Source organism: Taudactylus pleione, unplaced genomic scaffold (assembly GCF_031769625.1).
Source record: "Taudactylus pleione unplaced genomic scaffold, aTauple2 ptg000053l, whole genome shotgun sequence".
Classification (NCBI taxonomy): domain Eukaryota; kingdom Metazoa; phylum Chordata; class Amphibia; order Anura; family Myobatrachidae; genus Taudactylus; species Taudactylus pleione.
In genome coordinates, this window is record NW_028284455.1 from 35,023,755 (window position 1) to 35,048,396 (window position 24,642).

At 43.7% G+C, this 24,642-nt stretch overlaps 1 protein-coding gene across 1 annotated transcript in view; it reads right to left on the reverse strand.

Moving 5' to 3' along the window:
• The window catches only part of LOC148535362 (uncharacterized), a 242,115-nt gene that overhangs the window by 127,806 nt on the left and 89,667 nt on the right, over positions 1-24,642 (reverse strand). Inside the window, exons 11-12 of the mRNA XM_088462674.1 lie at positions 22,774-22,818; positions 4,002-4,028 (exon numbers count right to left, since the gene is read on the reverse strand). Of these exons, the coding sequence (XP_088318800.1) occupies positions 4,002-4,028; positions 22,774-22,818 (72 nt within the window). The remainder of the gene's footprint in view (positions 1-4,001; positions 4,029-22,773; positions 22,819-24,642) is intronic.

The following is a 24,642-nucleotide window of genomic DNA, read 5'->3' on the forward strand; positions in this document are numbered from 1 at the left end:
ACATACAGTATGTCTGTTGTATTTGTGCACAAACTAAAGTATGCATTTTCTTACTGCGCATGTGTACACTTCTGTACACAGATTTTGACGCATCTTACATATCCAACTCCTTGCAATTGGAGAAGAAGAACGAGGTTGAGAAGGTATATGGACAAGTCTAGACCTCGTACTGTATGGGTGTGGTCATGTCATTGAAATTGAAGTACTGAGAGCTACTGTAGATACAGATACATATACACCTGCCAGGAGGAGTGTCCTTTGTTGGTGCAAATGCGCCCAACTGTACAAGTAGTTAAATAAACACCCGCAGTTAGTATTGTAACTGAAATAGCACTGCAGCTATAGACAAATTATCAAATATCAAAATAATCCTTCTGATTTTAGATGACATTCCACAACCATCAATCATAAACAAGAATGTAAAACATAATAAAGTAGGCTACATCATTTGTGAATTTAATGCTGGGAGTAGCTACTGACTGCTTCACTCTGGCTCCTGTTGTTCCTGTGCAACTTCACTGACCCTTGTTTTTTTGGGGTGATGGAAGTGCTGGCTGGGGTAGGGAGAATGTATTCAGTTATCAGTACACATCTCAGCTTCACTAGACACAAAACCATGCCCAGGACTAGTGTTGCACACAGCCATTGTTTGTTTCCTCTGCGGTCTGTAGGGATTCTGCAACTTACACATGTATATGCCTTACTCACAAGTGGCAGTGCTTCCCAGAACTGAGCCATTCTTACCATCATGATTTGCACTTGCAGACTTTGCAGGTGACAGACAAAGAGTCACCTCTGCTTCTGCTACTTGGGGGATGCCATATTGCTTTGGTACAAAGGGGGATGAGAACTGCTATAACACTACACTATAAATCCCTATGAACAATAAAGCCCCCCAACACATTAATCCCCATAGGCATTAACCCCTACCCCTCCTCCAGTGGCCATACTGTAGCTGTTGACAATGTTAAATTACTATTAAAATCATTGACTTCTATCGCAGGCACATCATCTGCACTCACGTACAATGTATTTATCCTTTGGACATGCCATGCATAACGAAAGCTATTTCCCAGACGTATCCTACGTTAAAGTTGTACCATAGAATTTAACAATCTTTACATTAACCTGTTCTGCCCGTGGCTGCCGAATGCATCTAAGTACATAGAAGGTAAAATCCTTTAATCTAGTGTGTATGAGAACTAAAGTATTACCTTTCATTAAATCACTCTTGTATAACACCAGCATTAGGGGTTCTATTTAACAAACAAACAAGCAATAGTAAACATTGTCTGTGGCTACTATGTACCATTAAAGCTTGACGATCAGCCCCCGGGATTGCTATTCTGGCAGTGGTGAGGCTAGGCAGATTAGGCATGCGCAGTGGACTAGAAGCCCAGCCTTGGCCTTCCAACACCACTTTCGATGAACAAAATAGTTAAACAAAATAATTTATGAAGCACCCCTCTTCCCACTCCTGCTATCGTCATCTTGAGATGATGATAGTGATAATAATATTGTGTTCCTCCCTATCATAAATACACCCCAAGCTTATTGTTTGTCATGGTGTCACTAAGAACCGGAAATGTTTATTATTGGTACAGAATATTACTAGGAGGATTAATGTAGGCAGTCTTTTTAGAAGTGGTGATGTATTCTTTTATAAGAGAAAGGTATCTTAATAATAAATAAAACAGTGATTCTACGCTTCAATAAAATATATATAGTCATACAAATCCTCTAGGTGCAGTGGATCTAAAGATATACATTATATGCACTAACACTTGTACAGCTACAGATGCATGTTTTGTGCACCACCTACACAGGGATTAAACATATTTGTTTGCCACTTCACTACTTGTTTCCTTTTTTATTAGTGCTGTGCTACCACCTATGAAAATATATTTTTCTAACATGATGAGTACCAAGAGTCCAAGGGACCTGCTACATGCAGCTGTTTTTCCTGGAGCTCTGCCAGTCTTGTAATACAGAACCTGCAACTCATTAAAGTTCACCTTCTTTAAATTGCTAATGAGTTTGTGTATGCGGGATCACAAACTGCAGGCTATTGATTGATGCTACCCCTGAGTTTTTTTTAACCTGAGAATAACAACTGCATAGGGCAGCCCCTGGGGCTCCTGCTTGGACAGGGGATCATGTTAACAAAATTCTCTCATAGGTGGTAACGCAGCTTTAAAACTACTGTTAAACACAATTTTACAGCTCATCACATAAGTAGACATTATAAACCAGTGAAACATTTCTAGCAGAACTGATTACAAAAATAAATATAGGCACTTTTTAAAATACTTAGGGGTCTATGTATCATTCAGAAAATCATCCTGCATGATTTTCATAACTTTTAGTATGAGACCCGCCGAGACATAAGCTGGCCATACATCTAAAGATTATCTGTCCAAAAAGCCAACTAGTTGATTGGTTGGAATGAAAATCTGGTAACGTATGGGAGTACATGATGATCAGCAATTTGCTCCTAAATGGCAGAAAACAGATGAAAATGGTCGTACAGACAAGTTTGTTAAATGTCTGATCTAAACAATTTGTTCAAACAACAGTTTTTGTCCCGGCATTTGAAAGCAAATTGCTGATTGTCATTTGCTGCCATACCTTACCAGATTTTCATTCCAACCAATCAACTAGTTGGCTGGTTGGACAGATAATCTTTAGATGTGTGGCCGACTTTAGAGTGCATACAGTGGCAAACGCAGAATTTCCAGAGGGGATTTCCAAAGGCTTAATTTTAGAGCGATTGTGGCCTGTCAATGAAGAGGGCAGAATTAGTAATTAACCAGCTTTAATAAGCGTCATACAAAGTGTATTGTGTGTATTAATTCCAGCATATAAAGGACCAGTGATCACAGTAAGCCATTAGATGGGCCAGTAGTCCATCCTGCCTGAGCTGAACATATTTATTTTAGATGTGGGCACCATTTCAGACTATTGGAGCAAGTCCAGGAGCCTGGAGGAGCAGCAGAAGAACCTAGCACTGCCCTGGACATACTGTATATGTACATATTGGGCTCTATAGCAGTGCATCTCTAACAGTGCATGTTTTTCAGATCTTCTAGTTGGTGCACAGGTTATTTATTACTGGCTGATACATGTTAAAAGATTCACAGGTGGTGCTAATTATTTCATTTGTGATACTGAGAATAACATGTAGCACTAGTAACAATCTATTATATTACTCTTTCTATTGTGGTCATGGTGTGGGCTGGGGAGGGGGGTTTCCAGGCAGACGGAATCTCCCCTGCGTTTGCCTATGGCATACACATCTAAAGATTATCTGTCCAACCAGCCAACTAGTTGATTGGTTAGAATGAAAATCTGGTAAGGTATGAAAGCAAATGACAATCTGCAATTTGCTACCAAACATTGGAAAATGGACAAAAGCTCTTGTTTGAACAAATTGTTTAGATCAAACATTTAACAAACTTGTCTGAACGACCATTTTCATCTGTTTTCTGGCTTTTAGGAGCATCTTGCTGATGATTAGTTACTCCCATACGTTACCAGATGTGGTGACCACCCACAGCTTTTGCGAGCGTCCTGGCAATGGTTGCGATTATCGCGACCATTGGGCTTGCGAGGAGACCCTGTGGTAGGGTCTCAGCTCTCGCAAGCCCGAGAGACCCGTTGCGACGGAGCTGCCATTGCAGTACGGGGCTCGCGCATGCGCACGCCAGAGGCATGCGCACGCCGGAGGCGGCGCATGCGCAGTTCGGGACCATCGACCCGCTTGCGAGAGCTGTGCGCTCGCGAGCAGGTCTGAATCAGACCCTATATTTCTACTTCCCTAATGTATGTTTAGCGGCTGTTACCTTTATATAACTATTGCACATTGTGATTTACTGTTATTGATATCTGCCTGTAACATATTCTATTTTTTCTGTCACTTGATTTTTGAAAATCCAAAATAAACAGATCTTTAAAAAAAACAAAAACAATATATAAAATTCTTAAAAGTATGTATTACATACCTTTTCGCCTGGTGGACCACGTGCTCCCTGTAGGTCACATAAGAGTAAATAGTATAACTATTTTGATTATCATGTACATTACACATAAGAAAACCTTTTGTACAGAGTCACAAATGCCAGATTAATACAGAGGATGATGAAGTTGCAGCTCCAGACCCCTTCAGAAAATAGACCCAACTAAAAGTAACCTGAATAACTGCCAGCACCTTTTTCCCCTTGCCTAACACTGACACATTTCTCACTGTTATGCTGGATACACACCGGACAATATCTCATTCGTACAGCTGATTCGTCCCGACTATCTGCATGATTGTACACACAATATATCTGTGATCGACATCTTGCACAGATATAATGCATTGATCATGCTGCACGGCAGATGCTATATATCATACAGATATATCATTCACATCTTATTGTATAAACGACTGACCCATATGCTGTGACCCATATGCTGGCCACAGGAACCATTGTAAATTACAGTAAAACTGGGTCTTCTGACCGGAGATATGGTGGGGTGGGTGGGGAGCGATTGGTAAGTGTGTATGCACAATATGGTTTTGTTGATCCTTACCAAAATTATTACATCAATTGGTCGTTACATCCGATGTTAAAGTGTGTACCCCGCATTAGATATGGGTATGTGATGAAGCTACAATACTTTTCCACCCTTTACCTCCCCACAAAGATGAGGAGTCTGAACTATAAATGGTACATGGCAGGACCACACCTGCAGACAAGCACAGCAGAAGTAATGGAGGTTTGCAGCATAACGTCATTCATAATGTCTACATGAATGATATGTAGACATGAATCCCTGGTGGTCTAATGATTTCCTACCTTCTCCCAGCAGCAGCAGCGCCTCCAGCATCATTCTTCTGGGTCCCAGTGGTCATGTGAGAAGCAGTTCTGGCGGCAACGTCTCAGCAGCGGCATTCCGCCGAGTATTGTAATATTCTAACCATTATCGCTAATCCTCCCTCTAGTGCCTAACCCTGAGCTCCCCATCCCCCGCAGCCTAAACCAAATCTCACCCCGCAGCCTAAACGTAGCAGTCTGCATCCTCAGAATTTCGACATCTCACAATTGTCGAAATTTTGAACCATGTTAACATTTTAATATCGACATTATGAGTATAGAGTTGATTACTGTCAACCATCTGACGGACATGCTCCAATGCAGCTATGACATTCTTGGCAGTGTATTCTCAGCTGCAACTCATGCATCTCCTATGGGGATGACTCCTATAGCCACACTGCCCCAAGAGTGGTTCCCCTCCAATGGCCGCTGGGGTCCTTTATGCATAAGGGACTCCTCTTCCCCCTCAGCAATACCTCTGCTTCTCTTACCCTCACCTGGTTGCTGCATGATGGAGAAGCTCACTGGGCTGCTCACACTGCAAGCTTACAGATCATTCTCTGTCTCTTACAGGCTTTATCTCTGTAATCTCTCACTTTCATCTCTGTAATCTCTCTCTTTCCTTGGGCATTAGATTGGCATCATGGCAGCCGATATGACGCGCCCTTCTACCCTGCTGGGGGAGAGCAGGTGCTCCCTCTCTGCTCTTCAGCTGCAAGATATCTCCCCAAAGGTGGCAAAACCTGTCCTCTTTATAGGCTTAGTTTCCACTACCCCTTTAATAAAGATGGGTCCTGCAATGTAACCCAACCACTACCCCCTTTTTTTTTGCTAAACTTTCCCAGGGTTCAGGCATGTAGTATCAGCAATAGGCAGCAATATTTAACAGAGGGGTGTTATTACCAATAACATCCCCTAGAGGGTGTTACATGTAAGTAGTTTAATAATCATTATATCTGGTACATACTTAACACCTGCATTTTTTGCCATAGTATCCAGGAATAGACAGGCACTTGAGTTTTTATATGAGGTTGTTGTAGACTAGTGGTATAGTTTGCCATTAATATAAACAGTACCCTCTCTACATTTTCACCTCATATATCAGACAGTGATGGTCATTAATGAACAACGTGCACAGTGCAGTAATGCATGAATTGAACCTGTTTTTATATGACATATAAACAGCAAGATGGCAGGAGGGAGGAACAAAAACACTTTGGAGACAGAGCTGTCTCAAGGGCCATTCCAGATGAGCAGCCGCACAGGGGCACCACCCCATAGTGGGTGCAGTGTGACCGCCACAGCTGGAACCCATGCCCACTACAAAGCATCCTTGTAACCTGGCCTGGGCAGTGCTGGTCTCTTCCATGTGGCTCAAACGCAGCCCGGGCCAGATGTGACCCTACAGATGGCGGCGCGACCTCATAGGCTTGTCGCCGTACATCATCCTCACCTCCTGAGGCTAAAGATGATGATGAGGGGCTGGAAATGGTTATGAGGGCTATGGGGCTGAGGACAGTGATGAGGGCTGTCGTGATGAGGGACTGAGGACTAAGGGCCGATAAGTGGCTGAGGTGATGAGGGCATGGGGGTGGTAATAAGGATAGATGATGAGGAGCTGAGGACAGTGATCTGGGACTGAGAGCTGAGGAGGGGATGAGGTGCTGGGGGCTGAGGACAGTGATGAGGTGCTGGAGCTGAGGACAGTGATGAGGTGCTGGGGGATGAGGACGGTGCTGAGGGCTGGAGGTCCATGTGAGGAAGGGAGCGGGACCAAGTTCCAGCCCACTGTCCTGGTCTGGACTCTCTGGAGGGAGGCACTCACTGGTCTGGAGGCTGAACTCCTGCAATTAGCTCTGCAGCTGTCTGTGACAGCCCAGCAGATTAGGTCACTCAGTCTTCTGTAGGGGGCTGGGGTGGGGTGTCAATGAAAATTAATCAATATTTGTTGTTGTTTTTCTAGCTGTGAAGGTAATGAATCAATGTACATTTTATCACTGATTCAATTAAACACATTCTTAAATGTGTTTAATTATTTTTTCCTATGGGGGAATCATTTAATCAATGTGTGTTATTTTTGTTCCTGTGGGGGCAATGAATCAATGTGTTATATTTTATTTCTTCCTGTGGGGGATTTAGTTGAATCAGTGTGTTTTATTTTTTTCCCGTGGGAGCCAATGTGTGCATTATTCTCCTTGTGGTGGCCAAGAGATGTGTTTTTTTCCCTGTGGCGGCGTATGTGTGTGTTTTTTTTCCTGTCGGGGACAATGCTTTTTTTTTTTTCCCTGAAGACCTCCCAAAAAAGGAAGACACCTGATGGAATGAGAAGAGAAGTGATGCTGGAAGGAAGAAAGAAGACAACGAGATAAGGCAAGGGTGCTCTTTAATAAGGGACCTAACACTTACCCTCTTGCTCTCCAGACAGGATTCTGGGATCAAGACACTGCAAGAAGACGTAAAAGGGGTCAACAGAGGACCCAACGCCTTTCAAGTTGATCCCCAAGGAGCACCAAGGACCATTTTTGGGAAGGACAGTAATTATGTTGCACCCATGAAAAAGAGCTACCCTATGGTGCCCTTTTTGTGTTTGAGTAGGACAGCCACAACTAATGAGGCCTCAGTGGGGCACATGTATTCTCTTAGTCCCTATTGGCCACCAATAATATTGGGCATCAGGCCCAGGCCCTTTAATTAGACTTCATACTCTCCATTAGTGCTGCATATAGAGCTTTAGGGCCTGGGACACCAGCTCTTCTGGCTACATTTAGGCCTGAGGGACCAGTTCAGAGGTTTGCCTGCCTACATGTTGTGCACTGGGCATTAGGCTCCAGTGCCCCTTAGAACATGAAGGAATGGTACAGGCCATGCCCACACCTATTTTCCTGCCAAAATCACTGCATTTTACCCGCCAAAAATGGGCAGATAAAACCCAGTGTCGTTAGAATTAAAGACATAGCCTCTGATTAGGCCCAGAGTCGTATTTGCTCAGTGTAACCTCTCTGTTAGCCCACCAATAGATTTCCAGCTGTGAGGCCCACAATAAAAATAAGCTGCTGGTATATCTCTTGTTGAGTTATTGATTATGTGATTTACTGTACTGCCATTGTGACATGTATTGTTTATATTGCTGTAATTTATATTGACATCAAAACAGTTATGGTGCATACACACGATCAGATTTTTTCTTCAGATATGGACGATAACGATTTAAAAATCGTTAAGTCGTTCATATCTGAAGGAAAATCGTTCATATCTGACATGCATGAACGATGGACGATCAACGATGCGCGTTCCCGTTTGTCAGATAACGATATCTGACATCTGATGGGTTTGCAGTCAGACTTGGACGATTCCATTCATTTTAATGCAGTCAAAAATCGTTCAATCGTTCAAAACGTTCAACACTTTGGTCAAATCGTTCAAATCGTTTAGTCGTTCAATCGTTCATCTGACAAATCTGACAAGTCTGACAAATCTGACCGTGTGTACGCTCCATTAAGTAGATGGAGCCGGCCCTAACCAATTTGATGCCCTAGGTAAGATTTTGGCTGGTGCCCCCTAGCACCGCCGCTAGTCCCGCCTCTGACTCAGCACCCCTCTCCAAGCACAGCACCCATCACTCAGCAGCACAGCTCACCAAAGCAGCCAGCAGCCCCCATCACCCCTCACCCATAGCAATCCCCATCCAGAGAGCTGTAACTAGACATTTTGGTGGCCTGTCCTAGCAAGAGCATTAGCACCCCCACCCCCCATATTTTAAAGAGTGACATCGCTTGACATAAAAAAAAGGGTCGCGTCCACACAATTGTACACCCAATTCAAATTACGCCACACAGTAGTGCAACCTTATTCACATTACAACACAGGACGGTATCCCTTATTCATCTTATGTCACACAGTAGTGTCCCTTATTCACGTTATGCCACACAGTAGTATCCCTTTACCTAATACATGTTACGCCTCACAGTAGTGCCCCTTATTCAGGTTATGTCACACAGTAGTGTCCGTTAATCACATTACACCACACCGTATTGTTCCTTATTCACATTATACCACACCATATTGATCCTTATTCACATTACACCACACAGTAGTGCCCTTTATACACATTACGCTACATAGTAGTGCACCTTGTACCTGGGGCGTAACTAGTTATTTGAAGGCCCCATAGCAAATGTTTCTAAGGGCCCCTATGTACCACCCAATGGTGAAAAATGTATATAACACATGTAACTTTGACAAGAAAGATGGGCCCCCCTAAGCTCTGGGTCTCATAGCAGCTACATCTCTTGCACCTATGGTAGTTACACCCATGTTATTCAGATTATTTTTCTAAAGATGTTGCTGTTCAGGATCTTATTGGAAGATTTACTCAAAAGTCCATATTGGTAGTCATTATCCAAAGTCGCATAAATATAGCAGGAACTACTCAGAGAATATAAATGGAGGACAAAATGTCACCACAAAATGGCTGCCAGTAGCTGGACATCGTTTATTTAGGGTTAAGACCTGAATTGTGACATCACAATGCATCCAGGCAGCAGCTAGAGATGGCTGTAGCTTAGATCAGCTCTGTGTGCAGATGCCCTACAGCAGCACTGTGGTGAGAATAGAAAAACCTTGCTTAGGAGATGGCATTGTAACTCGGTGCAGGGAAAAGGTCAGAGCCCCAGAGGTGGCCTGGGCCCTGTAGCAGCCTCATTCTCTGCACCTACTGTAGCTATGCCCTTGCCTGTAAGAGGCAGCTGGTCTGTCAAAGATTGGAAGAGTGTGTACGGTAACACAATCCTTACTGTAGTTTTTTTTTATCAGATGCAGATCTGAGATCTGCTGCAAAATTGGACAGGTATTGTGATATATATTGTGTGTTGAATCTGCGTCCAGGTCTTCAGTGGGATTGTGTCAACAATCTGGTCTGGAGTTGGATCCCCGGAGGATTGGACAAGTGTGTACCCATCTTAAGTCATGCAGCATCATATCAGATGAATAATTTGCTTTATCCATTGTTTTTAAATTAAAAACTGCGGATAAAATGGAGTGTGGTGTCTCAAGGGGTAAGGGTGACATGCCAAAATTTGTTATATAGTCCTTACCTGAAGATGTTATTCAAATTCTTTTTCTGAAAATGTTGCTGTTCAGGACCTTATTGAAAGATATACTCCAAACTCCATATCAGTAGTCGTTATCCAAAGTTGCTTAAATAAAGCAGGATCTACTCAGAGAGTATCAAGGTAGGACAACATGTCACCACAAAATGGCTGCCAGTAGCTGGGCATCCTTTATATAGGGCTGTGACCTGCATTGTGACATCACAATGCATGCAGGCAGTAGTTACAGATGGCTGTAGCTTAGATCAGCTCTGTGTATAGATGCCCTGCAGCAGCACTCTGGTGAGAATAGAAAAGATGGGGCTCAGGAGATCGCAGTGTAACTTGGTGCATTGAGAGGGCCGAGCCCCAGAGGTGACCTGGGCCTCGTATCAGCAGCCCCATTCTCTGCACCTTTTATAGCTATGCCCTTGTCTGTGAGTGGCAACTTGTCTGCCAAAGATTGGAAGAGTGTGTAAGGTGACACAATCATTTCAGTAGATTGTTTGAGCAGATGCAGATCTGAGATTTGCTGCAAAATTGGACAGGTGTGGAAGCATATATTGGGTGTTAAATCTGCGCCAAGATCTCCCGTAAGACTGTGTCACTAGTCTGGTCTGGAGTTGGATCTCTCAAGGAATGTACCCATCTTAAATCATGCTGCTTCATATCAGGTGAATAATTAGCTTCATCCATTGTTTCTAAACTAAAAACTGCAGATAAAATGAAGGGAGGTGTCTGTAGGGGTAAGGGTGACAGGCCAACATTTTTTATATAGGCCCTCATTCAGAGCAACTCGCTATTTGCGGTCGTTCGTTCTAAAACAAGGGGTGGCTATTCAAATGAACCGTTCGCTGTTTTCGGTCTGTTCACGCCTCTATGTCTGAACGAGTGAACAAAACTTGCGTTCGTTTTTTGGAAAACTACGCCCCCTGGCCGCTCGCATCCTACGTCATGTCCGCTATTTATTAGATTAATCGAGTACATCGACAAGGGTATGAACTGCTCGCTATTCTTGGGGTTGGTGTTTGCTACCACGATTTTGCGAGCAGTTCTGGCTATAAAATAACCCAGTGACGTGGTCAATGACGCTGCTGGTTTAAATATGCACACCCATAAAACGCCCGTTTTGACCTTTAAGCACGCCTGCGTTCTGATTTCCACTCCCCATTTTCAAGCACCTTCCCCTGTTACCACCCACATACGCCTCTTTCTGTCACTCAAAATAGCAGGCATTCGCTATTTTGCGAGCACATGAATTTCGGCCGCACTGACTGGTTAGCGCATGCGTATAACGATCCGTACGCATGCGCAGTTGGGCTAACATCGCTCGGAACGAACGAGCGGCCGCTTACGAGCGGCTCTGAATCAGGCCCATAGTCCTTACCTGGAGATGTTATTCAGCAGGGGCGTAACTAAGTATTTAAAGGCCCCATAGCAAAAGTTTGTAAGGGCCCCTATGTACCACCCAATGGTGAAAAATAAATAAAACACATGTAACTTTGACAAGGTAGATGGGCCCCCCTAAGCTCTGGGCCCCATATAAGCTGCACCCCTTGCACCTATGGAAGTTATGACCATGTACACAGGGCTATTTGTATGGAAAAATAGGTTTAGGAACTGTGGGTGGAGCTACTAGGGGTGGAGCTATAGAAAAACAATAAGATATTATATACATATATAGTATTTAGAAAAGAAGGCACTAAAAAGGGACTCTACAATAAAATACATTTGGAAAATACATTTTGGGCCAACACATTATGTCATTGTTAATGAGAAGTTCAGGAACTGAGTTCCTGCTTGTTCCTGCTGAAAAATAGTCCTGCTTGTACACATAATGCCACACAGTAATAGTGTCCCTTATACACATAATTCCCCACAGTAATGCCCCTTATACATTATGCCACACATTAGTAATGCCCTCATATACATAATGTCACACAGTAATGCCCCTTACACATTATGCCAAACATAATACACTTATACACATAATGCCACACAGTAATGCCCCTTACACATTATGCCACACATTAGTAATGCACTTATACACAATGCCACACAGTAATGTCCCTTACATATTATGCCACACATTAGTAATGCCCTCATACACATAATGCCACACAGTAATGTCCCTTACACATTATGTCACACATTAGTAATGCATTTACAGTATACACATAAAGCCACACAGTAATGCCCCTTACACATTATGCCACAAATTATTATACCCCAACCTCCCTGCACCGCACTCACCCGGCTAATAAAACGGTGAATATGTCACCTCAGCCTGCCATGCATGAAGCCACCATGTTTGCGCTCCTCACTCTATGCTCAGCTCAGCACTGTGCATCTCCCTGCATACAGGCTCAGCCTGCTGGACTGCGCAAATGCCCATGGAAGGATGAGCTGCTGTGTCTGGGCATGCAGCACAGCTCTCTTCCAGCGACCATTTTTGTTACTGCCTTCTGCCCCCACTGTCTCTGCTCCCCGAAAATAAATATTTTTTTGGAGAGTACTCACAAATATTAAGGATCTACCAGATATTCCATGGAGGGACCGAAGCAGATATATCTGATATCTGCCATGGTCCCTCCCTTTCCAACTCTAAAGCAGCCTACATAGGTTTCTATGGTGGCTGCTATGCTGTCAGAATTACTAAGCTTTGGAATGCTTCATGCTATCTTTAACCAGGTTTAAGAAGTGTTTGTTTCACCTTTAGAGGTTCTCACCCTTGTAAGTCCAAGTACAGACATAGGGTGGGATGTACTAAAGGGGTAGATGCGGTAAAACCCCTGAAAATGCAATTTTGGGGTGTTTTACAGCATACTCCATATGTACAAAGGCCCTTCGTCCCGATGAGTAACTACACCTTCAGGTGGCGTTACCTAATAAAAGCCTATGGGCTTCTTTCCCCTGAGAGGGATCCGATTGGATCCCTGCCATCACCCCCCGCATTCGCCAGCCTTCTGTGCATGCACAGAAGGCCACTAGAATGACTTCTGGGTGTTAAACCTGGAAGTCCCTCTGTTTGGAGGCATTGCAAAGGACAGCTCTTATCGGGAGAGCTGTCCTTTGCGATATTCTAGGTACGTACCGCGGTAATGAACCGAGGATGTACCGCATTGCGTATGTGATGCTTAGTACATTCCGCTCATAGAGACTTGTCAAAACCTGTACTAATCCCAGTTACAGAGGTTCTACAGGTGGTCGTCTCATTTGTAGAGGTTAATAAACTGCACTAACCTCACCTAAAGAGGTCCTAACAGCAATTGTCTCCGTTATAGAGGTGATTATTCCTAATAAGCAAGAAAAATCAGTCTTGGTTAAAGAGGTTTTACAGTCTCACTAACAGAGGTTTTTTGGTGGAAAAATGCCAGGACCTCACAATTACAAGTAGTCCCAGTAATAGAGGTTTCCCACTTATCCAAGTTCGACTGTATATATATATATATATACACATGTTCTGCGTAGAGAACAGGAGTCATTCCCTGGAGAAAGATGTTGCTGTTCCCTGCTGGATACCTTTAAAATACACCACTTGGATCTGATACTCTGATTGTGTGTGTGTGTTAGTCGGTAAGGTGATAGTGAGCTGCTAATGTTAGCTGTGTTAAGCTGGGTACACACTGGCAGTGTGTACCAGCGATATGTCTGTGAACAGCGTAGTTCACAGACATATCGCGTTGGCTGTGCTGCACAGCCGATGGCCAAATATCTGCAGTTATATCTGCTCATCGTGCTGTGTGTACGGGTGGACAGCCAGCCGCCAGTACACTTACAGCAGAGGCCACGGGGAGGGGGCGTGACGTGACCCCCGGCCAGCGGCAGTGATGTGTGGTCAGGTGGAGCAGAGCCTTTCCTGTCATACTAAGGTATAATCCAAAGTTTTGACTATAAAAATGGTAAGAAAATTTTAAATAAAATATTATAAGTAACTTCTTTGTATTATTCTTGTCGAAACTCTGGAGGAAAAAGTGTATGACAGGTGAGGTACTGCCTCCCCTGTCTACCTTTTCTGCACATCCCTGATTAAAACACACCAAATTTCCAGCAATATATACTGCTGCACATTTGTATAATGTCCAGATATGTATCTGTAAATCTGGCTCTGATACTAACCAGTGCCTTCCCAGCCATTTAACTCACCGTACGTCACTAGCCAGCGGTTCCCGCAACCTAATGACAGATGATGGTTGTTCAGTGTGTATGAACAACCATCATCTGCTGATGTATCTTTTAAGTGTGTACCCAGCTACAGGGAGCTTATGCGGGATGTAAATGTGCTGATATAACATTTTGCATCTGTAAAAAGTCATCTGACAGGGACAACTGTTTTCAAATGTGTATCTAAGAAGAATCTTACTATATATTGGGGCGTGGTCTGATGATGCAGTGACAGCGCAACGTCACCCATTGAGGAAGTGAGAGTGAGTTGCCGGGGACCAGAGCGAGGAGACGGACAGCCTGACGATCCAGCACTTGAATGCTCTCGGTTTCATACCACAGGAGAGAGGTGGAAATCATTTCCCAGCCAGCAGGCTAAGCTGATTGATTTTAACTTTAATGTAAGTTTTTTATGTGTGCTGCAATTAAAATGATAGAATTTACAATTCATTTTTGTGCGCACCTTGTGCTCTTCTTTAACATAGAACATTGACAGGTGACTCCTGAGGAGGAGAAACACTGTTTACAAGGGAGCTGCAGAAAATGATTATGAATTGCATGTTGATCTGATCTCACTTCTACTAACCTGAACTCACTTTGGGGACTAATACCCCTTTTCCACCTAAATTCCGGGTCTGACCCGGAGTTGGAACAAAGTTCCTATCCGGATCAGACCCGGAATTTTGCCGGCGCTGACTCTGGATATTCCCGAGTCAGCGCCGCTCACACCGCAGTCGGGTCTGCATAGACCCGGCTTTTGCGGAGTGAAAGTGGACGCTTGGAGATGACGTCATCTCCAAGCGCCACTGAAGCCGGACCAATCGGCCGACTAGCAGCGCACTCCAGGTCTTCGTGACCCGGAGTGCGCTGTTCCCATAGCAGGGTTTCACGGGCTACGCCCGTGTTAAACCCTGCTAGTTACCTGGGTTGGATTGCCGGGTCACTCGACCCGGCGATCCAACCCTCTGCCCTTTTACACCAGGGAGCTGATGGCGTTTGCTACTGCAACCCGCTCCTTCCCTATGGGAAGGAGTCCTGGGTCACGAAGAGGGATACTTTTGTATCCCTCCGCCCCTGTCCGGCTCCTTCCGCCAGATGTCGGGGCTCTCGTGCGCATGTGTGACTTGTAGGTCATGCATGTGCACTGCTCTTATGAGCAGTGAAAAGATTCCGAAAGGAGCAGTGAAGCCGCTCGCTGGGGCAGCTGATTTTCTAATCAGCTGCCTCAGCGCCGGAGCAATTATGAATTGCTCCGGCACCCGCGGCAAGTCGGTGATAATTATTGGGGTCGGTTCGGACCTCGATAATTAACATCTTGAATAGGCCCCTAATTTTTAAACTAGAAAGATTACATACTAGAGAGATGAAGATATATTGGGATCTGACATCAATTGAAAATTATTAAGATGCTAAACGTATACCACGAGGATTAAGATTTAATAAAACACCATTTGATAAGGTGAATGCACAATTCTCTGATAATTGGTACCGAATTCTAGACAAGTGCTCATTTGAATTAATGAGATTGATCGTCAAAGAACATAGGAGGGAATTAAGTGAAATAGATAAAGAGCTGGTACGTTATGAATGAGAAAATAAACCCGGTAAAAGGGAACTACAAACTAATTTTGAGAGGAAAATAAAAAAACCTAGAAAATTATATTGTTGACACAAATGTAAGAAAATTTAAAAGAGATTTAATGGATTAACAAAATACCAGGGTCAGAGTGTGGTATAAACCTAGAAAAACGAATTATGACAGAAAAGAGAGATATGAAGAAAAAAATATGACATGGAACAAAATAAATTAGTGAGGGAAAAAATTTTTTAAGAACACTTTAGAGAATAGTGATGTGCCTGTAAGAAATAAGTATGAAGTGTTTAATTCATCAGCAATGTTTAATGAGTCTGGTGATCTTTTAGCCAAGCGAAGGAGACGGTCATTTTAGCAAAGGAATCAGAACAACATGCAGAACCCCTTTGGACAGAAAAGAAAAAGTTTAGAACTAAAAGAGGGAAGAGAGGAGGAGAAGGGAAGAAAGTCAGAAAGATGTCCAGGTAACAGGGAAAGACGGTATTACAACTTGTCACAGCATATTCTAAAGAAAAATGAAATAAATATGTCCCCTAATACTATCCCTCAAATTTTAATCTTTTTATTGGTTATATATATATATAGCAAACACATCAGGGTCCGGCACTCCTTGTCACCTCCAAAACTTGGCTGAGTGCCTCCACAATCGTAGGATACAAACAGCAGCAGGTGTGGCACTCCAGGCAATAATACCAACATGGGGCAGCATTTTAAAGTCAACGTTTCAATGTTTTAATCACATTTTCCTCAGGACATACAAACAAGCCGCTTACCTTATACCCCCAGTGAGACCGCGTGTACAGGCGGGGCGGGACCTCTCACCCGGCCGTCGGCACAAGCCACTGACGTCATCTCCGGAACACCCACATGTGACCAGAGAGCGCATCAGCCTGCCACCCATCACCATTGTAACAATACACCAGAAGTGAACAAGACCTGCAGCAGAAATACTGTAAGCATCAAAACGTACTTTAGAGATATACATAGCAATAAATACTTTACTAATAAGATAACATGTGTAAAGCTACATAGATATTATGTTAGATGACATCTAAGATGTTGAAAAACTCGCCTATAAATAACCTATTAACACAGCCAAGATAATGATAATATGGGAAACTATAGCTCATCATGTTGTATTAAATTAAACAGTGAAGACCATAGTGCTCATTGAGCCCCTTGGAAGCAAAGGTGCCCAAACGGTGTATCCACCTAGCTTCACTCTGTAATAAGGTCACTAGTGCCTTTGATCAGTGCAGCACGTATAGAAGAACGATGCACAGCCATCCTCTCTTTAAATGGTCTTTCAGTTTTCCCAATGTAGGACATCCCACAAGGGCACACAATCTGATATACCACAAAAGGAGTATTGCAAGTCAATTTATGTTTAATGAAAAACTTTTTACCAGAGAGAGGATGGCAGAACACATCACCAGGGATTAAATATCGACACGTGACGCATGTACATCTAACACACCCCATATTACCTACTCTACCACTATCTATAGAAAAGGGAGTAATGTCAGTTTTTACTAATATATCCCTAAGGTTGCGCCCACGTGTGTAACAAGGCATCAGTTTAGTCTGACCTAGACCAATCTCCTTGTCAGACTGAACCAAAGGCCAGAATTTTTTGGCTGTACTGTTAATCCGACCACGAGCCTGACTGTAATGATTAACCCAAGGAAGAAACTCAGGTTTCTCTCTTAAGTCCACATTCTTTAACAGATCCTCTCTATTAATCTTCAAAACTTTCGCTTTAGAAGCCAATAAATCTTTCATAGAATACCCTCTTTCCAAAAACTTCGCTATCATGTTATCCATTTGTTCTTCTGCAAGTAAAGGGTCTGACGTAATGCGTCTAATGCGTAATAGTTGCGAACATGGTAAATAGTGATAGTCCGGTGAAGTTGACTTATAATATCAGTGACTCCCGAATTAACTACTTAGATGTGTCTATCTTTCTAGAAGAAGGGAACATTAAGACCAGTTTGTTTGCAAAGGAGTCTGATCGCAATAATTTACTTCATAAATCGAGTTGTCATCCACGCTCTTTAATTCAGGGTTTACCATGTTCGCAACTATTACGCATTAGACGCATTACATCAGACGCAACCTTAGGGATATATTAGTAAAAACTGACATTACTCCCTTTTCTATAGATAGTGGTAGAGTAGGTAATATGGGGTGTGTTAGATGTACATGCGTCACGTGTCGATATTTAATCCCTGGTGATGTGTTTTGCCATCCTCTCTCTGGTAAAAAGTTTTTTATTAAACATAAATTGACTTGCAATACTCCTTTTGTGGTATATCAGATTGTGTGCCCATGTGGGATGTCCTACATTGGGAAGACTGAAAGACCATTTAAAGAGAGGATGGCAGTGCATCGTTCTTCTATACGTGCTGCACTGATCAAAGGCACTAGTGACCAACCGGTCGCTAGACATTTTGCTATGGTACCACACCCTTTGGCAGCACTCCGTTACCGTATGATAGACCACGTTCCATCCTCTATCAGGGGCGGTAATCGTGGGCTGAAATTATTACAGAGTGAAGCTAAGTGGATACACTGTTTGGGCTCCTTTGCTCCCAAGGGGCTCAATGAGCACCACTGTTTAATTTAATACAACATGATGATCTATAGTTTCCCATATTATTATTTTCTTGGCTGTGTTAATAGGTTATTTATAGGCGAGTTTATCAACATCTTAGATGTCATCTAACATAATATCTATGTAGCTTTACACATGTTATCTTATTAGTAAAGTATTTATTGCTATGTATATCTCTAAAGTACGTTTTGATGCTTACAGTATTTCTGCTGCAGGTCTTGTTCACTTCTGGTGTATTGTTACAATGGTGATGGGTGGCAGGCTGACGTGCTCTCTGGTCACATGTGGGTGTTCCAGAGATGACGTCAGTGGCTTGTGCCAACGGCCGGGTGAGTGGTCGCGCCCCGCCTGTACATGCGGTCTCACTGGGGGTATAAGGTAAGCGGCTTGTTTGCTTGTTTGTATGTTCTGAGGAAAATGTGATTAAAACATTTAAAAGTTGACTTTTAAATGCTGCCCCATGTTGGTATTATTGGAGTGCCACACCTGCTGCTGTTTTATATATATATATATATATATATATATATATATATACATATCCATGGCACTCAACCATCTGGGGTGCCCTTGGTATGTGACCGCACCATCTACATAAAAAAATATCATACAAACTAGGCACTCACATGCTTTTCAAAGTGCAACGCCTTTGAATACAGGGAATGTAAAATATTGCAATAATTTGTTAAGCTGACCACCACTTCACGGTCATTCCCATCTGGCCAGTCCCTACACTGACTCTCAGATAAATGATCTTGGTCTGCCACCTTTGGCTCAAGCTTGCATACATTTTAAACATGAATGTGGGTCCTGGCTTAAAGATACATGTTTATAATCTCCATATGCTAAGCTTTGCCAGGATCAAAGATTGTGCATTAATTATGCTGTCTGCCACAGTCTGAATGTATAGAGTGCTGAGCTGCTCATGAGTATGCCAGGCGCTCTGGTAAGACTCCCGGGGCAGCAGCTGTAAGATGAGACAGTGAGTGAAATGCTAATAATGCACATTGCTTAATGTCAAAGTTTATTATGCAAACACAGAGAGCTGACTAACTCCGTATATCATGTATGTTGCTGCTGGAAAAGTGATATAACACTTTGGAAGAGATGAGAGCACTGGCATAATTATAGAGGGCGCAAGGGGTGTGCTTGCTATGGGGCCCTGCGGCTTAGGGGGTCCGCCGGCCCAGCATGCAACCCTGTGCACCCTGCCAAGTACAGCCAGCGCCGATGTCTTTTTTAATCACAAGCTGGTGCAAGCCAATAGGAACTCGCGGACCAGCAGCCAATCAGCAACGGCTGCTGGTCCACAAGTTCCGATTGGCTTGCGACCAGCACCTGAATAAAATTAACATCGGCTCTCTTAGAAGCTGGGAGGAGGCGTGGCTATGATGACATCACTGGACCACAGCCACGCCTCCTCCCAGCTTCAGTGAGGAGAGATGGAGCGTCATGCCGGGCTCAGGAGGAGGTAACTATTATGGGGCAGGGGGAAGGGTAGTCGTGTAAGTATTACAGGGCTGGGGGGGTGTAAGTATAACGAGGCTGGGGGAAAAATTTTGCTATGGGATCCCCATACCTCTGTTTAAGCTCCTGGATGAGAGTGTGACAGTGTGTGTATGAAGCCAGCCCCTCAGCCCCAGAACCTGTGTAATTTAAGAGTGTCCCGGTGTTGTGGGATTGTGTGACAGTGTGTGGCCCTGACAAAGTTCAAACCTAGACAAAAACTTAATCCTGTTCAAACTACACCACCATGCCAAATTTGGTGGAGCTGGGTCAAAACTCTGGCCGTGCATAAAGAAATAAAGAGACAAACAGACAGGCTCACTTTCTCGCTTATATAGATGTATGTTTATTGTCATGTTACTGTTAGTGTAAAGTAAACATATTTCCACCATTTATGATATACTGTATGTATTCCTCAACACACATCAGTTTCCCCGGCATCAAACGAACAAAGGGCATTATTCAGCAGTGCATGTATGTGCACTACTGAGTTAAGATTCCCGCCGGACCCGTAATGTGCATGTGCAGTACGGGTCCTGCATGATCGCACGCAGAGCGGCAGCAGACTGTCAGTGATTGATAGTCTGTTGCTGTTTGTGGGTGAGGAGGGGGCAGCGAAGGCCTCCGTTTCCCAAAACAGAGGCATGTCGCCGCCATTGGGGGGAGGAAAGAGGCCAGGATCTCTGTTGGCTGACGGAGATTTACTGGCCTCTTTGTGTATCTGCAATCAGGCCCAATACCCTTAATAATTTCAAGGTTATACAGGAGCTCTCATTCTGATGGATAGTTATGACTCAATAGAGGTTAGTGCAAGGTTTGTGATGCTATCTGATGGATTCTATTTAACTGGCTCTATTCAACACAGGTTAATCTGGGTACACACTAGACGACCTGTGTAACCAGCTGACGGCAGATTTGACGGAATGGCATATTGTGCATTCTGCAGAGCTGTAACTAGATTTTTTGGTGCCTTGAGCAGAGAAAGCATTGGCGGCCCCCCCCCCCCATTTTTTAAATAATGGCATAAGATAGTGCACCTGAAAAAGGGCCATGGCCTCATGGAGAAGGGCCAGGGAAGAGATAGGGGAGGCCAGGAGATACTGGGGATAAAAGAAGAGGAAACTACAAGTGAGAATGATAATAAACAGGAAAATTGACAGGCCCAAACAGCGCCCCCTGCCCTGCGGTGCCCTGTGCCATGGCACTGGTCGCGCTGCCCTAGTTACGGCCCTGGCGTTCTGTACATACCACACGATCTGGTAAACTACCGCACAATACCCCATTATCCCGCTGCATCCAAATGCATGGGGGCGTCAGCTGATGATGTCGGGATCTGAGTTTATAGGGGAGGGAGGGAGACAGATTTACACTGGGGCTGCGGGATGGGAGGAGGGCGGTCCTGCAGTACCCTGGAACTCAGAGGGGGTGCATGGCAGATGCCATGAGTGACAATTTGTATGTTCAAGGGGATTACCACTGTAAGACAGTAAAGAGCCCCCTGCAATAAGCCCCTAGACAATAAGGTGTCTTAGAGAAGCCCCTGGGGACAGACAAGGGAGGGAGTCGCCCCTCCCCACAGTGCTGCAGGGGAGCTGCAGACAAAAAGTAGCCCCACTAAGCCAGGAGTCACTTTACAGTTACCCCCCACATGAGAAGGGGAAGCCCCTGCAGAAAAAGAAACCCCTAGGAGATACTTGAATTTGGCCCATGATAAAATAAGATAATTAGGGAGTGCTGCAGAGATGATGAGGTAGCAGCTGGAGCCAGAGTGCCTGTGGAGTGAGGAAGTCACTGCAGAGGATCTGAGGGGAAGAGCTGCCTCGTGCCACAGTGGAAGATGGGAGATCTCCTGTGAAGAGACAGCCCATGTGTATAAGGGGTGAGTGTGTGTGATGTGTATTGCTGGATCCCTAGTTGATAGTCCCTGGAGAAGTGCCGAATAGTGAAGGAAGGGTCAGTGCAACATGGCAGCGTGGCTAGAATGGAGTCCATTTGAAGAGTTTCCTGTATAGTGAGATGTGTATTAGTGGCAGAGTACCTGGATATACAGAGCATCAGTATACCTGAAGAAGGTGTATGCGGGGTGATGGAAGGAGAGAGGGTCCCTGTGTAATGGGATGTGCCGCACGTTAGGAGTCTTCCATGAGAATTGAGAAGTGTGATGAACTTCGAATCTGGAGTCCCCTGTATACTTTTATGAAGTATTTGTTGGACTGACATGCGGTAGAACCACTGAGCCCAGCAACACTGGGTCTGTGGTGCCATTTCACTGCTGTGTCATTTTCGTAAGACTGTGCTGGAGGTGTTCATTTGGAGTGAACTGTGTAACTAATTCTCTGAACCGTTCTTATAAAATACAGCATTTACCATCTGCTGCAAGTAGTGTGCTGGAGGAAGTTGGCAAAGTAGAGCTTGTGCCCGTTATGCTTATAGGGCTGGAGGATATGGAGGAGTGTAAATAAAGTTTGTTGTTCTTTTAACACAAGATGGTCTGGCGCCCAACATTTGTTAATTGCACTGCACCTGTTGTCCATGTGTGTCCCCTCCATCAGGTACTTTGTGCTAAGCACCTGTGTATTTGGAGGCGCTGCTGGTCATGGATGCCATACCCACACCATAGCTGGAACAGATTAGGGTCACGGCGAAGGGGTGGGAGATAGTTCATTCAGGTACTCCGAGTAAGTGTACCACAGCACCAGTAAGGTATCACAGAAATCTTCCTGCACAGCACAAATCTTCCTGCAGAACACAATCAGTGAGCATAATAACAGATATTGACCCAGAGATTCCTTGTATGTATATGTGGATGCTCCCCAGTTTATAGCTAAACCAGACAATTAATACACATTAGATTTGTGTTCTCCAATTGAGAAGTAGACTGTTACTAAAGATGCACTTCTATAAGTACTTTTTGTAATTGATAAAACATCTTATATCATTGTTTTAATTTACCTTAATTCCTGCATGCCCAGGGGGTCCAGTGTCTCCGGTAGATCCCTAGATAACACAAAAATGTAATAGAAATGATAATTTTGCATACAAGCCTAAAATAAACCTGTTAGTAAAAAAACAAACATAATGTGACAAGCTCTAGAGATCGGATTGTGGTTTCCCTAACACAATTTGCTTACACTGATTAGAGATATGATGCAATGAACAAATTTGTAAACTAATGGTCTTCAAATGCCGAGCATCTCCCATGAGCTCAACGTTTCCTTAGTTTTACAGCAGAAACTATATAATCAGTTCCTTATAGGCATCATTTATGGGTCAGCTAAAGTGTTTGCAACCTGTACAGTTGTTCCTGAATGCAGAAAATATAAATGTATTGTGAACTTTTTTCTTCTTTTTAATCCGTAGAGCAGTTTTGGGACCCAAGTTTCAGTTTTGAATGAACAATGGCAGACATAGGGGCTCGTGTAGAGGTGGATGGAAACATTTTGGTCTTAGGCCTCTCGGTGCTTAGGGTGACGGGATAGGGTATGGATTGGTGTGTCTGAGCACAGCCAAAGTACAATAAGAGCCTGTCCACACACAAAATACATTACTATAGAAATTGTAAGATCCGCACTAGTTGATGGTGCAGTATGTGTGTTACTTCCAATTCTGTATTGGATACAAATGGATAAACACCCGCAAAATGTTGTTTTAATACTAATTTATTGAATTGAATTAAATTAAATTGGGAGTCACATTGCTCCCGTTGTGGCCAAAAAAACAGGTTAGATAAGTTAATGTTCCAGAATTTAGTCAGTACCCTGACTGGGATTTCTGTCTGCAGTCGGTCAGGGAATTCAATAGCCATCCCATTTCACCCGGTTAGGGTAACACAGTAACACATACTTTGCAGACAGAAATCCCAGTCAGGGTACTGACTAAATTCTGGAACATTAACTTATCTAGCCTGTTTTTTGGCCACAACAGGAGCAATGTGACTCCCAATTTAATTTAATTCAATTTAATAAATTAGTATTAAAACAACATTTTGCGGGGTTTATCCATTTGTATCCAATACAGAATTGGAAGTAACACACATACTGCACCATCAATTTAGCGTGGATCTTCCGGATTTCTATAGTAATCTCCAGTAATAAGAATGGGGTACCCTATATAGACCCAGCAGCTGTTACAACTAAACCACAATCTAGATCAACTAGTGCGACACAAAATACATTGTTTACACAGGCATATCACTTGTGGGTACCCGTTCCATGATGATCATCTGCAGCGCTTTGATTGGATGATTGCTACTGAATCCCGCCCACTTATGATAATACTTTAATAATGTTAAAGTTATGATGACATTTTTATAGTGAGATTAGCAATTGACCCACAGCAATAGGGCATATTTCCAAATTATCTTCTAAAGGGGTGACTGATATTTTGTTTATATTGATGTGAGTCCATTTAGGGTGCACCTCACTGCAAGACCCATCAGTGTATATATTTTACAATTTGTTCATTTTAAACACAGTAGTTGTCTGTCCACTTATTGGAGTAGTAACACTCCAGGACAAGGATATTGAAACATTAATCATTTCATAAAGAACATTTCAACCCTTACTTGCAATAGTGAACATTTATTTTTGCTAAAGCTCATGACAGCTCCAAGGAAAAATTATTACTTGCCTCTTGGGCAGGCTTGCCTACCCCCCTGATTTGGTCGGGAGCCTCCTGAATATCGGGTGCCGCTCGGGAACCCCGGAAAGGCAGGCAAGCCTCCTGTCTGCCGTCTGCCCCCCCGACTACTAATAGAAACCCCCACAGCGGGGGGTGGGGGACAGTGATGCGACATTGTGGTCCCGCCCCCTGCTTCACAAT